At 43.6% G+C, this 15,816-nt stretch overlaps 1 protein-coding gene across 1 annotated transcript; it reads left to right on the top strand.

Moving 5' to 3' along the window:
- Window positions 1-1,355: 1,355 nt before the first annotated feature.
- LOC128301093 (proton-coupled amino acid transporter-like protein CG1139) lies at window positions 1,356-15,727 on the top strand. Its single transcript, XM_053037414.1, has 8 exons — window positions 1,356-2,523; window positions 13,199-13,266; window positions 13,354-13,752; window positions 13,829-13,997; window positions 14,090-14,281; window positions 14,348-14,526; window positions 14,601-14,776; window positions 14,845-15,727. The coding sequence occupies exons 2-8, from the start codon at window positions 13,208-13,210 to the stop codon at window positions 15,096-15,098; spliced, it is 1,428 nt and encodes a 475-aa protein (XP_052893374.1). The 5' UTR covers window positions 1,356-2,523; window positions 13,199-13,207; the 3' UTR covers window positions 15,099-15,727.
- Window positions 15,728-15,816: the final 89 nt, after the last annotated feature.

Genomic DNA, 15,816 nt, shown 5'->3' with positions numbered 1-15,816 from the left:
GTCGGTGCATTGTGTTTGATATTCGGATGTCTTTACCAACATCGACGTGATATCCGCGCGTTACCTTTACCGTCAGCACGTAACATATTAATATCCGACTAATATCACAAGCCCATCATCAGAATTCCTCAAAGACGGTGAAGATCATCAGCAGAAATCCTTGACGTTGAAGGAGGGTAAATTGAATGATTTGATGCGGAGATGAGAATGTATTCCCAAAAGACCGGTTCATAGTATTCATCCCATGAGCTTAATTTCGTACCCTCCATCTTCTTCAGATTACTTGTAGAAGTAGCATGGACACCAGTCCAGTAATCCAGGAGACAGATCAAGGGCTCCGCGGTATGGCTACATTGATGTATAGGTGAAGGTTACAACAATCAAGCGAATTGGTCTATCTTTGTTGCATAACACTACGGCATAATGGTTGATGTTTTTAATTCAAAAACAGTGAGCCACATATGTTGTGAAATGTCACCTTCTTGTTCAAAATTATACCTCATTTTCTTTCCACGAATTAATAAAATTCCCTTCCTATTGAATCTGGAGGAGTAAACTGGGAATAAAAGCAATTATAAATAACTGTGATAAGGGTGATCAATACTTCTGATTGAAACTGCAATGAAGGATCTTAAACACTGCACTCGAAAAATTCCATCAAACGAACCACTCGAACGATTAGTGATCTTATTTATCTGAACTGTAAAGTGTTTTCCTCCGAGGTTAACAACAAAACTGCATGACTTCCAGCGCCACTAACCTGCAGAGATACGCGCATCGTACATATGTCAGGAACACGTTACCTACAATTGCGTACACACCGCTACTTGATGACCATATCTTATCACGAGATTGTGTGGCGTTGAGAGAAATGGAGATGAACAAAGAGGGCTAAAAACAAATCAAGAAACAGAACATTGAACAACATTCTCGTACCAAATTATCCTCCCCACCTTCTGCCAATTTATGGTCCGCCTGACAGCGCGGAAAGTTTCAAGCCGGCATGACGCTCGCACCGAAAATGGAATGCAATTTTCGCCCATACCAAATTTGCATCTTTTTCGCTAATTTACCACGTGCATTCTTTTTTTTTTTGTTTTGTTGTATCTCGTCCCATCCACGTTAGGAGCCTTCAAGTGGGTAGTGATCTCTTTTGCGCGCACGTAAGCTTACTCTCACCGTGCCGTGCTTGCTCACCGTCTCTTTTACGCTTCACCGAGTGCAGCAAGAGCAACATTAGTAGTGTTGGTACAGGTCGTACGGCGCACGGCAGCAGCATCAGCATCAACAGCGCGGTTTACTAGCATTCGCTTTTCGGACTTTGCGGGTTTTAGTTGATCGTCTTCCATCGCTCCGTTCAGTCTCGTCGTCAGTACCGCGTTAGTTGGTTCGTGGGGCTTACGTTCACAAGTCGCAGACGACGAGCAGTCCGTGTGCGTGTGCTTTAAGCATTTTATCTGAACCGCTCTGTTCGTGTGCAGCGTACAGTGCAAAGCCGAGCAGGTGACAACCATTTTTACCCAAAGCAATCTACATCTTCCGAAATCGAGAGGAATCGAAGCTCAAAACAGGATACAGTGCGTGCTCCTCACCCTGTTGCTTTTGTTGCCAACAAACCTGTGCGGAATGCGTCAAATTAGGCTGCGTATGTGACGGAGCAACACGATTTTAGCCCAATTTCGGATCAGTGCTCTGTTTGCTGGTAAATTAGCGCTTTGCAGACAATAAAAAAAAATCGGACGCTTAAGAGAGCGAACAAACGATCAACTCGGCGGTGTAAACGGTTGGCGCTTCGTACTGATCCACCACACACAGTGTGTATCCTGCACGAGGATCTATTTTCAGCCAGCTCGGGACAATTTTAAAGGTGGTTGTGTTTGTTTCCCGTTGTGTTTAGACTGCTTTTTTTCTTGTTGGCATACGGTTGTTGTGTCACACTCGGTTTTCTCGGTGGGTGCGTCAGTGTCAATGTCGGTGGCGTACCGTACGAGGACTATTTCTTGTCGCTTGACCAACGCCACCAAAGCTAGCTTCCGAACGGTACCAGTCACGCTTCGAACGTGACACAGCCTGTGAGCGCATTTCAAGCAGCAGATTGTTTAAATCAAATATTTATTCCTTTAAGCCGAGGGGAAAGAGCAAAGAAGCGAACGCAAAAGAAAAAATAACACGAGCAAACCGCAGCAGCGCATCCGGATCCATCTAACCAGGCGTCTAATATTTTTATGGGGAAAAAATACAAGCAAAAAAGTAATTTTAAACATCCGCAACGGAAGCGTAAAGTCGTGCAGTGAAGTGTATCGAATATTTTACCGCGTGTGCGAGTGGTGGTGATAGCAATTTTACTACAAAGTACCAACAGTAGCGAGAGCAGCAGCGGGCAGTTTTAGCTTTAAATTAGTAGCTTAACTTTGCTTTGACACTAGACGACCGCCAAAATTGTTGAGGAGCCTCCAAGCGTGCACACTCTCTCGACGCATTGTATCACCGGAGTAGCTGAGGCGCAACCAAGAAGCCAACCAGGTAAGTTCGCCACCGGTGGACGACAGTGCACCGCAGCAGCAGCAGAACGCTCACATTGGAGCTTCTCTCCAGCGCGACGACGGCGTGTTTTCGTTGATCAAAATCCGTGCCCGTAGGTGTTGATGATGACAATCATAACGATGTTGTGTTGGTTGGTGGTAATTTCCGTCCAACGATAACACAGCAACAGGCGTGCCGTGTCCGATGGTGGATGGATGCGTGTCATTTTATGTAAATGAAACTCAACTTCCGATACTAAAAACCGTATCGTTCGTCTGTACGGCAACAACAGTGCCGCAGAAAGCTATTACATCAACAGTATAAACACCGGTTGCCAGCCAGCAGCGGTTTGTTCTATCGCTCGAGTGCAAACGGTTTATCGGTGATTTGATATCCGGCAGATTCGGATTAGTGCAGCAAAACCGCATCCGACAGTCTAACGACAGAGTGCGGCCGGGAAGTGTCAAACATTGTTGTTACAAAACAGCCACAATGATAGGTGGTGGTAATGATCGATCCGAAGTTGATCGGTTCAACTTCCACTTGCTGTTGATAGTGATTTATGGCCTGCAAACAATAAAAAGCTCTGTTTGAAACGGATTTGAAGCGGTTTTGTGGCGAAAAACAACACTATCATCGCTCTGCAGGTGAGGCTGAGTTCGATATGTGTGAAGTTCACATATTTGTTACTCACGTTTTGCCTGTCTGAATTGACTGCATAGTTTCATGGTTATTCAGAGTTTGTTTTTATAAATACTTTTGAGCTAAATATACTTCACGGGAGTTTTGTAGCAAAAAATTGAACAAACGTTAGCTTAACCAATTTGAATGTGATCGCGTAATAAATCATTCATGCTTCCATCGTTTGGTCATAAACAAACAGTTTTATTATGCTGTTTCGATCGAGCAAGTAAAAAAAAAGGTATTCCAAAAATATTCTAACAGAAATGTTTTCCACCACGTAACCGGTACCATTTTGGGAAGTAATGTTATTTATAGACCATTAACCGCAAAAACCTTTTCACCATCCTTCTGGCAACCGTACGCGGCGGTGAAACGCGTCGATCACTGCTTCACGCCCAACGTTTGACGCAAATGAGTGTGCAGGAATAACAAATCGCTTCTCGCCAAAAGAGAACGCCACGAGCACGACCCGATACCGGGGATACCCGGTGAACCAACAGCGAGTTGGCAGTGCTCTATCACCGGGACAGCACACGGGAAAAAGAAGGACTGGTCCAATCGGAAGTAACGGGGAGATGTTGCTGAAAGATCAGCTACGAACTTCTGACCAAAACATCCCCAAAAACAAGTAAAACCAACCTCGGCTCGCTGCTTCAATGACGCTCCACCCTGTGGACGATGGAATGTTTCCCAACCACACTGAACCCTAAAGCAACCAGGCGATACAGAGGAGGTGTCGTGTTTGCGTTGACAGTTAGGAGGAGAGACCTTGTCGAGCGTGATCGCAATGCAAATGACAGCTTTCGGGCTGCTCTGAGCGCCGAAAGCTTTCGCATCAAGATCGAGGTCGGTCGCATGACACGGCCAACGGCTGGGAATCCCCCCCGTAGACGAATGTCCCGAACAAGCGAGAGGATACGCGTGATTTGGATCGCTAACAATGCGCCGTCACTAGCGATCGATACACTGGCGTACGGTTAAAGTTGACCGAAGATCACGTGAACAACTTGCTTACGAACGCGGTGAGCACATTTTGGTAATTGTGATTATAATTAAAACATTTGCTGCTCGCACACCCCGTGCCAGTAGAATCTCAGAATAAAAGAAGCGCGTGCCAGCGGATATAAGAGATTCCTTTTGGTAAAACAAAACACCAACCGAACCATTATTGGGCAAAGTTCCACCGCTTTTATCGCCACTGCTTACCACCAAACAAGCAACCGGTTCAAATTCGTTCCGAGTGCTTTGCGTTGAAGAAAAGGAAACATGTGTTCGGGTGTATGATTGATGACTTGGGTTGCATTGTTTGCTAGCCGCTTGTGGTGATCGTAAATTTTCTTCGTCGTAAAGCAACTCTCAGACAGAAAAGTTTGGAGATACCTCAAGGATATTCGAACGGTGTCTGAACAGAAGAAGTGTAAAGTTTGATGCAGACCAAGGCTTTTGTATGATCTCAAGAATGGTCAAGGTAACCCCTTCTTGATAATCGAACACTATTCTTTAAGTCGCTGCCCATTTAAGCAATAGCCAATGATAGCTCTTGGACTGGTGTCTATATCTCCGGTTCTAACACGCAAAGCCCAGAAGTGTCAGTCAACGTAATCTAGCATCCACCTACTGTACTCGCTTTGCATGCAGTACCAACCTCGTCCACAACCAGGCGGAAATACCCCGAACTAAACCCGTTTCCACGAGTGTCTCGAGCATAACGCGGCTCGGATACGCCTATGGTCTGGGAATTACCGGGGCAAGGTCAACACAGCTATCCTAGGCTTTGACGGGCGACCGGCTTTGGCAAGCTTCCCACTCTAGCCACTCACCCTTTCTGCAAAGCAACGAACCAACGCTAACCAAAGCCGACCACGCGACTAATGCCGTTTGGGGTGAGACAATCCTAAAGATACTGTGCCAGCCAGCAGTATGCGCGTGGTGTGGATTATCACCGATTTTTACGAGAAGAAAGTGTCCGACTCACAAGCAAACTGTACGTACATGCGATTGTTTCTTTTTTGTTTTCGGCGCACAATTGTACAATGCCATCCAATTGCGTCAAATACTTGGGAAAACTGATTTTCTGCTTGTAATTAAATTTCGCGCCACAGAGATGACGTATTTGGAGGGCAATAAAAACAATTACCAAGCCATAAAATTGTGTCAGACGCTACGTCCATAAAATATTCAACCGATGGTTACTTTCATCGTACGGCCAACCGGCGTTATGGTATAATGGACGACAGCGCAATTTATTGTCCTTTTCACTGTTGTTATTATTTTTTGTAAAACTTGCGATTGCCTACCTAAAGCAATGAAAATTACAAAGAAAATAAGACATGCATTATCGTGGTTTTGCTGCGAAAAGTTTGTGTTCGCGCGATAAAGTAGCGCAACCCGATGGAGGAATATTATCCACTTCCATTAACTCACTCAACTCTTGCCGATTCCGCACAATGCGAACACCGAATCCTTTACGATCCTTTTCGCATTGATCTTGCTGCCGCTTGGCTTATCGCTATGAAATGAAAGTCCCCGAAAACTTGCCTTCTCTGCATACAGTGCTTAAAACTGCCAGCGCCATAATAATTGACTGGGTGTGTGCCGGTGTGTGTTTTTTTTTTAAAGCCAGCAAAACCCGGTTCGATCGTCCGTGCGGTTGATCATGCTGCAAAACAGCTTATTAGCGTTAATTTCGTCCCGCCTCTACACACCCGGATTTTTTGTCAATACAACCAGATCCATCCATTGCGATCGGTTTTTGCACGGTTTTCGATCAATGAACAGTGAGCAAATTTGAGTGCAGATGGGCAACCCTGAGTGAGGGTCCCCGTCATCACATTCACACGATGATCGCACTAAAAGCTGCTAAGGGATAACCAGTTTCGAGGGATTTCCACATATCCGTTCTCTGAAGGATTTTCCCCGCGAGTAGTTTCGTTTTATTAGTTTGCTATTTTATTATGTTAGTAAAATTGTACACCGAATGTCCCATGCCGACTGGAACAATCAATATTTACTGCTATCTTTACCAGAAACATATAGAGGGCAGTGGCTAATTTTTCTCCATTGTTTCGAGATAACAAGCTGGCAACCCTTCTTCCACTGGTAGTCGACAATAAAAGACAAAAGGTCAATTTTTATAAACCTTGCAGCGAATGAGTGTTTTGTTTTGGTTTGAAGATCGGTTCGAGTGGTTCGCTCCATCCAGGAAGTGGAAGCATCCAACCGGTACCGTAGGGTGTTGCAGACGTCTGGTCCAAACTGGTTGGCCGGTTAACCTTGGGCTTTTAGAAAACATTCCCCACCGGTCGGCTGCCGGCTCTTCAAATTGCATGCAAGCGAACCCTGAACGTGATGCTAATATCTTGGAACATGCCTTTACCGTACACCAACGCCAAAAGCACGACGAAGCGGCGACGAATGTCATGCCCGAATGTCGAATCCGCGCCATTGGGAGATAAGGCACACGCAGAAGATTTGCTGATGCTGAAGACTTACCCCCGTGCGGTTCTGACGTGTAGGACCTCGACACGCTCACTAGCTCGTCAATCAGCTCTTCCCCGACTCTTGGAGGTGGCAACAGAGGCAGAGGCAACTTTGAGATGGTACACAAATTAAGTGCACGTGAAGACAGCTTCATGTATTAACCGAATAAAGAGGTGTGGCTCGTGTTCTCAAAAACAAGCGAGAAGCAAATTCATGTTTAAAAAATGTTTTATTTTTTATTGAAATTTGTACACTTATTTACAAAAAATTTTAAGAGTTGTTTTTCATTTTGAGATTTGAAAGGATCAACTTGGTCAATACTTCCTGCCAGATACCATAACAATGTCATTTTTATTGCCCGAAAATCGTATAGATACGAATTAAAACCATTACCTCAACATAACATCAGGATTTATACATGTTTGATATTTATTTCTTTTTATTATCAAACAGGATTATTTTATCTTGATATTTTAAATTTCGTAAACGTAATACAAACTTTGTAATAAATATGTTCATTTAATATTGTACCCAAAAAATGTTCACATCTTCCTCGTTTCCAACACCGCTTGGTAGTTTCCTTCATGATTGGTTAATAATTTCTTACCCTCATTTTTCAACGCAACACCCTCAGGTGGCGCGTGAATGATGCCAATTTTGTGGCTGATATCTTGATCCACTGACTACCATATTTCCACACGTGCATTGGCTGCCCTCAGTAACGCCGGTACGATCGTACGATGCACTTCTTTAGTTTAAGCACTCAAGGAAGAAAAAAAAATACTCCCTTGCCGCAAATCTCACCGTTGACGTTGATTTTCCCACACACGGTTCGGCTGCAAGGCGGGGTTCCCAACACCGTCTCCTGGCATCAAAATGGACTACGATAACTGCGACGCAAAACGCAAAAACACTAAAGTATCCTCACTCTATCCCCCTTGTTTTCTTCCCCCCGCGATACTCCATCGTCCATCATCCTGAATGGGGAAAAGGAAAGGACGAATGGAAAAGGAAAAGAAAACAGCGCATCAGCTCAATAAAATTCTCCCCGAAATCAGCGAGCCAAACTTTTTTGTGGTGCCATTCACAAAGCCGAATGCTGTGCTGTTTATTATTTGCCAAACAAGTTGGGTTTTATTGGCTTTTTTAATAAATTTTCGACATGTTTGGCAGGGGCATGGGTTTGAAAGCAGCGATACATTTATTACTGCCTCGTCCCATTGGGTGGCTGTGGGGAAAATTGCAGCTGGGAGATGGACGATGGAAACGATGTAGATCGTTCGGTAATGATCGTTAGGAAATTATGATCTATAAATGAGTTTTTGAAATGAAATGGATTATTTGTAACCAAAAATACAATGAGTTTATAAAAAAATATTAAATTTTAAATAATGTGTTTAACATTCCTTCAGTAAAATTTAAAGCTTGTAAAAACTTCCTTCAGTTTTTTTAGAATTCCTTCACTAAAACAAAACTAAATACAATTATAAATTAAATACAATTATTTTACTTTCACGTTTTAGTTCTCAAATTTTTGACAGAACTATTTGTGAAAAACCCTTTTTTGCGCTTTTTTTTGCTTTTGGCACCCCATGGTATATTCTTCCGCTAATAGCGTACCCTGAGGCTATAATAAAATTATTTACAAAACCACACGCACCAAAAAAACACAAATACACACCCCGCACGGTAGCGGCCCGTACACAACATCGACGTCAGTTGCGTACCCCTGCGTTGATGATCAGCTGCAGGTGCCTTTTCAATTTGCTCGTTCGCGATCGTTTCAATCCGGTTTCAACTGGTTTTTTCAAAGTTGGCTCTCTCGTGAATATTTATGATCTTCGTGCCGCACACACACACACACACACACACACGCCCGTCCCATGCTTCTGGCCGCGGCACATAAAGACTTTCGGCAAAGCGATTGATCATATCATCAAACGTTTGTGGGGTGGCGGAAAATGTATCTTTTTTTTTGTTGGCTGGCGAAAGTAATGGCGCAGCAAAAGGTATTTCCCGGCCGCCATTAGTTTTGATGTGCGTAATTCGAAGCACCTGGTGGTGTTTGAAGAATGGTTTGTGTTTGGTTTTGTCATAGTGATTGAAGAATAAATCTACCTGACTCATTGCGTTCCTTTTGTAGCTGTTGAACAAAAGAGCCAATTGTATTCATTCTAAAGTCACACCTTTTCGTCTAGCTTCTAGAAAACTCAAAAACATTTCACCCCACCCAGAATCTGGTGCACCGTTTTTTGCTTTTTGTTTAATTTCTGATCACTTTACCGGATCTGCGTATGCTAATTAGTGACCATTCGCATCGAACTGCAAACCGTTCGGCCGTCGTGAGCCTTGAGCTGATTGGCGGGAACTTGCAGATGATTATTAGTCATGAACGGTAAAAACGCAGCAAAGAAGCCCGAAGAAAGGGAGCTCTGTACGTACCGGCGGCGTAATACCGTAAAGGTGGCACAAATTTGGTGCAAAGCGTAGTTGGTGTGTAACCCAACCAACTCCTAACCAAGAAATTGGTGCTAATGGCGGTCGGCGGATCCCCGGCAGAGGCTTACGAAGGTGTGAGTGCCAGCGCCATAAAAGACCAAACCGGGGGTTGCTACATTGTTGCATTTTTGTGGTCATGACTTTTCGCACTGTACAGGTGCGCTATTTGCTGCAATAATCTTATGTCCAAAATACACAATGAACTGGTTGTGACCTTCAGGATTTTTTTTTTTGCAATAGATGAAAGCTGCATTCACTTTCGTATCTTTATCCGAACAGATTGTGACAGAAAAAGGTTAATTTACGTGAATTTAAATTTTAAAGTTGTCCACGCTTAATCGCTCCATATTTTAAATACCACAACAAATTAAAACGATAGATTAGCTATCAGTCTAGGAGGGAAAAAAACAGCTCATATATCGCTTGTCCTGCTGGAACCAGTATTTGTACACCTTTGTTTGCGTTGATGTGCCATGATATGATGCGCAATGTATGCCTTTATCACGTTCAACAACCATCGCTTACCGTCCCGGGGAGCAATCCAGTGTTAAGCGTGGGTAAACAAACGGGTCAAGCTACCGTTTCGGTTTGGCAAATAAAAATGTTCACGGAAAGAGCAATCTCATCGCACGATTGCACCACATTCACCGGGTAAGCGTGCCGTACATGAGGGAAGCATTTTTATCCATCCAAGTGTTTACAACAACAACACAAGGGCTGTTTGAGAATAATTAAAATTTGCATGCTCCCTTGTTTTTGCTAACCATTTGCATGATAAAAGTTTGTCCTCTAGCGTACGGTGCAATGCTCCATCACAAATCACACCGGCACAGGCGGCGGATTTTTCACCGCCCAATGTCAATGTCACAACGGGCCGCAACAAATGCGACCGATCGTTGCATTACGGGCAGCATTAGATTGCAGTAATTAAGCGAACGAACGTTCCTCACCGCTTAAAATGGTGTCGTCGCGTGTACAACGCGCCTCTTATGTGCAACTCCTGCCGCAGTCTTGAATCAGCTGTGGCGATGCTTCCTGTCCTCCCGGTCGTTTTGTGGTGGAATGCATAATGAAGCGCAGAAGTGCAGCTGCGCGTGATTATTCAATTGTTTGACCAACGTAAGCGTGGTCCCGCGGAGTGCGTGGCCTGGGGATGTCATCGATGTGTAGTGTGCCAACCACAACGTCTTGCTGTCTAGGAACGGTGGCGAATTGATGGTGGGAGTTTACCACATTGCCAGCGCCTTGATTGGAGAGACCCTGATAACCGAATATAATGACAGGATGCATCGGTAGAATTACGAGCGATCAGCGCAATTGAGTTAGCCGGGTGACGCTGCCCCGGTTCGGTTGTCGAAGGTCGGCTAAACGGATAAAACCACAGTTCCTGCTTGACTGGCACCGGACCGCCACGTGCTCGCTCGATCGTGATCGTATTTCCATCGCATACGAAGCATAGGGTGGTAACTTTTATTATCATCGCAAATGAATTGTTCCGCCAGGGGTTTGGAACCCGTTCTGGGCTAGTAACCGCTTCCTAGACGCTACCTTTTTCGATACAAAGTGAACCTGTCCAAACCCGATGCAGTTCGCGCCCATGTCCTGACCATTCTAAAACATTGTTCGGTGGAAATCTTTCGGAACCGGTTCTATGCCGGCTTCTAGGCCGATCCGGATCCATCGAAGTGAACTAGATTGGCATAGCGACGTGCGACTATAAATCATTAATTGTGTGCTCTCGATTTCTATGTCTCCGCCCAATCCGGTTAACCTTCAGGCAGGGCAACATGTCAGTACTAAACTGCTATTTTACTCCGCTGAAGGTATACATCACCAGAAGGCAGATAGCGCATTGTTAAATTTTGTTTTTGTTTTATTCTTTGTTTACCTACTGATAATGCTATTGACCTACGCAGCATCCGTTCGAAAACAAAACCCATCGAACGGTGATGATGACGATGGTTACAAAGCCAAAGATGACAGCTGTACCATTCATGGAAGCTTACCTAGCAAGGGGTGAAATAGATAAAACGCGACATCTATAAATTTACCACCTCATGGTCTCTAGCTTTTGTTTTGATAACATCTATCAGAGAGGAACACCATACAAACATAAAAGAAGCGAATATTTGCGTATGAAAACTCTTAGATTACCGTGGTTGTTCCCATTTTTGGAGGTGTAATAAAGAGTTATAATCATTAACATTATTCTTTATCACTGTTGAGGCGCATTTCATACTTGATTGTCCACATAAAGAACAATTTAAACATAAAATAATTATATAAGGATAATGTACATTATAAAACAATCATAAACAAACAAACAGAACGGCCTACCTATTTCGCATTTTTATGTTGGTAGAACAACAAAGGAATACAGTATTTTCCCGAGTTACGCAAATAATGCGAGCCCGAGAAATTCGCGATATTTGAATGCCCTTTATAATATAGTCTATATTTAGTATTCAGAGATCGATTTCTTTTTTCACGTTAGGAAGCACGTTAATAATTGATATTTTTACGTTTATTTCAACAGTTAGAGTAAATTTTTACCGAAATTAATATTTTTTATATTAAAATGTAACGTATGTTTGGGAAAATTTGAAATATTACAAATAAAAATTTCAATTCTACAAACAAAATTACAAGAACAGTAAAAATTTTGAGATTCGCGTATCTCGAATTCGCGTAACTCGAGAGTCGCGTAACTCGAGAGCCGCGTAACTCGGGAAAAGACTGTAATTTGGAACCATTTTCGAACCCTTACTATCAATATTATTTTTTGTTTTAGAATATGAACATCTATAGTTATGTCTACCTGAGATCACGCAGTGTGCTTTTGCGTTACACTTGTTACACATCGGCTAGGAATGACGATCAACCGTATCAGCAGCTCAATCTTTATCAGCATCGAAACGACTATCACGTAGTTGAATTTCAATAAACAACCTTGATTGCATACTCTCAACTCAATATTTAGGATGGGAAGTTCCAAAACCAACGTTCCACTCATCCGGACTCAACCGATGTTCCAAAAATTCGACGATATCACCGAAATTATCGAATTTCGTCGACAAGTTTAGTATTCGAACATCGACAATAAAAACGCAAAGTTTTACATTTGCATTACCAAGACATGATTAATGCAAAAGATGTTCGATGTTTGTATGACACACCAATTAACACTTCGAAAAACATGGTACATCGAATATCCTGCTGCGCGAGACATTGTCCAAACGGAGATTCTTGAATTGTTGTTTACTGGTAATGTTATATGAATCGGCAAGATTTTATTGTTGATTTGCTAGGATCATAAAACAAATAATTTCTTATAAGCGGTTCGGTTGTAGAAAGAGATTTACCGGAATTGATCAATAGTTGAATTGTAGTGTTTCAGGGTCAGAATGTCACTCTCAGTATTAAGCTAATTTAATATTAAATTATATTATATTAAAATATAAAATAAAAGGATTTTTTAACCAATTTACATACGAAGTCAATAGAGGCATCTCGAAGCCACCTTAAATATGGTAAAATAGTTTAATGCCTAATGCAGAATATTTGAACCAAATAAAGCAATTCAAAATATATTACATAGAGTTCCAAGCTACACCCAAAAATATCCTTCTTACGGGTGCTTACCTTATATTTTCTGCGATGAATCTCTGATTGAACAGCCAAGAAAACAGCCTACATGATATTGTTTCCATTCATCTGTCTACCAATACTTTGCGCACAAAAAAACCAGTCTGTACAATATTTACCATGCACGGTAGTAAGGTGGTAAAACTCCAATTATTGAGCTCCAAAATTTGGTTCCGTTTATTTTTGTTATTAGCAGCACCGCACAGCGTTTATTTGTGGAAACTTTTGTTAAGCATCTCATCTTTTTGCCAGTGCAGTTCATCAGCATTCCTCACTCATTAGCTCCAACCCGACCGGTAATAAACGGTAATCAGCCTTCACCAGCGATGCTAATTAGGTTCTGCTCTTGTTGCATTTATTGTTGCAGCCCTGCACGATGACGGTTGATAAAGGCCACACCAATACCGCGTTCGTCGGTGACGAGGCAATCAATGGGTAAGTGTTGCACAATCGGTCAAAGGTTGTTCGCGGTTTTGGTACTGAGGTAGCGTGTGTCCTTTATTCTTTGCGGCCTATTTGCAGCAAGAAACCACCCCAGGCGAAGACAATCGATCCCAACATGTACACGTTGGAGATCCAGGAGAAGAAACCCGGACTAGAGACGGAGTACGATCCGTACCAGCATCGACACGTGGAGCATCCGACGACAAACAATGAGACGCTGATTCATCTGCTGAAGGGTTCCCTCGGTACGGGCATCCTTGCCATGCCGAACGCCTTCCATCATGCCGGCTGGACAGTTGGTGTGGTCGGTACGTTGCTGATCGGGTTACTCTGTACCTACTGCATACACCTGCTGATTAAAGCGGAGCACGAGCTGTGCAAGCGGAAACGAGTGCCGAGCCTGAACTATCCGGCCGTTACGCAGACTGCACTGCTCGAAGGACCGGAAGCGCTTAAACCATTATCCAAAGTTATAATGTAAGTAATTTCATAGAAGTAGAAGTCCGTTACTTAGTTTAACAAATTGTTCGCCTTCCCTCATCTACCTTTGCAGTCATATAGTAAACGTGTTTCTGCTCATCTACCAGCTCGGTACTTGCTGCGTGTACGTTGTGTTTGTGTCGTCTAACATTAAGGCCATTGCTGACTACTACACCGAGACAGATACCGATGTGCGGCTGTACATGCTGATCATTCTTCTGCCACTCATCCTGATCAACTGGGTCTGTAGCCACTCGCAGGAGCTACCTCTTCCGTTGCACTAAAGCACGTACTAATTCCTCGTTTGACTGTTACCGGATCTCCCATTGTGTAGGTTAGGAATCTGAAATTCTTGGCACCATTCTCGACGGTAGCTAATTTTGTCACGCTCGTCTCGTTCGGCATCATCCTGTACTACATCTTCCGCGAGCCCATCTCGTTCGAGAATCGCGACAAAGTCGGCACAATGAGCGGTTTCGCGCTCTTCTTCGGCACAGTGCTATTCGCTTTGGAAGCAATCGGTGTGGTGAGTAAGCAGTTGGGTGTGCTACGATATTCGACAATACGGTTACACATGTCTTATTGCTTTTAGATCCTGCCATTGGAGAATGAGATGAAAACTCCGAAAAAGTTCGGTGGTAGTTTCGGTGTGCTGAACAAAGCTATGATCCTGATCGTCACACTGTACATTGGAATGGGCTTTTTCGGATATCTGAACTACGGTTCAGCTATAAAGGGATCGATAACGTTGAATCTGCCTGAGGAAGAAATGTAAGCAGTTTGAGCAGCCATTGTAGCAGAGATCGTATGATTAAATGATTTACTTTGCTCTTCTCCTCCCTCAGCTTGGCCCAGTGCGTTAAGGGAATGTTAGCCTTTGCCATCTACATCACCCACGGGCTGGCGTGTTACGTAGCGATAGATATCACCTGGAACGACTACTTGAAGAAGAATTTGGGTGATTCTCCACGAAGCACCTTTTATGAGTACATCGCACGAACGGTGCTAGTGTTAATCACATGTACGTATAGGGTTATTTAGATTCCAGCCCGGATTTGCTCATCTAATGCACTTCTCCTCTCATTACAGTCCTGCTGGCAGTGGCCATTCCCAATCTGGAACTCTTCATTTCGCTGTTCGGAGCACTGTGCCTTTCGGCCCTGGGCATTGCATTCCCTGCATTGATACAAACCTGCACGTACTGGCACCATCGGCAGGGTATGGCAAAGGTGTGGATGGTTGCGAAGAACAGCGTTATTGGCGTGGTAGCCATGCTGGGGCTGGTGATCGGTACCTCGACCAGCATGATCGAAATCATTCACACCTTCGGACATGACGATTGAGGCTTGTGCGGCTGTGTGCGCTAGCAATAAACAAGCAGCGAAAATCAACATCCGCAACCAACATGAAGTATTGATTCGCCATCTTTTCACTCCATCATTACAAATAAGTATTACTCGACACGTAAACAGCGCACCTGGCGACAGAGAGAAAGTGCACTTTTGAGGGCAGGACTGTGAGGGGTGTGTTATGTGAATGTGTGGGAGAGAGAAAGAGACAGGGTGGAACATTTGGAACAGAAAGAAGATAATTGTTAGAGCCATAACCATTCCTATGCAAAATGCGTCGAGAAGTCAAAGCGTTAGCTGTAGCTGTCGAACTACTACCGAGCTGCTCCTGATCTCCTGATCATGATGTGACGGGCGATGGTTTTCCGGTCTGCCGGTCCATTTGCCGTCAGCTGTTCAATCATTTCTGTCATATGTGCTTTTATTTTAAGGTGTTCTTGCACATTCATTCAATGTTCCCTATGATCGCAACGATCGCAACTGTGAAGCGGTGGTGTATGCGCATGAAGCCCACCAGGACGAACATATCTATCTTGTAAGACTAGCTAAGCTAAGCGAAATGATCAAACGGAAAATTGAAAAGTTGTGTACATAGCGTAAGTGAAGTTGCAATAAACTAGTATTTTAAAGAAAACAGCTATGCTGGAGCGATGTGTTCTCTTTATGTATTGCAGTCCGACCGGCAACCCTGTCCTAATAAAAGTTTTTTCTT

The sequence above is a fragment of the Anopheles moucheti genome, chromosome 3 (genome assembly GCF_943734755.1).
Source record: "Anopheles moucheti chromosome 3, idAnoMoucSN_F20_07, whole genome shotgun sequence".
Lineage (NCBI taxonomy): Eukaryota > Metazoa > Arthropoda > Insecta > Diptera > Culicidae > Anopheles > Anopheles moucheti.
The sequence above is the reverse complement of the archived record's forward strand: the minus strand, read 5'-3'. Positions and strand labels throughout refer to the sequence as shown.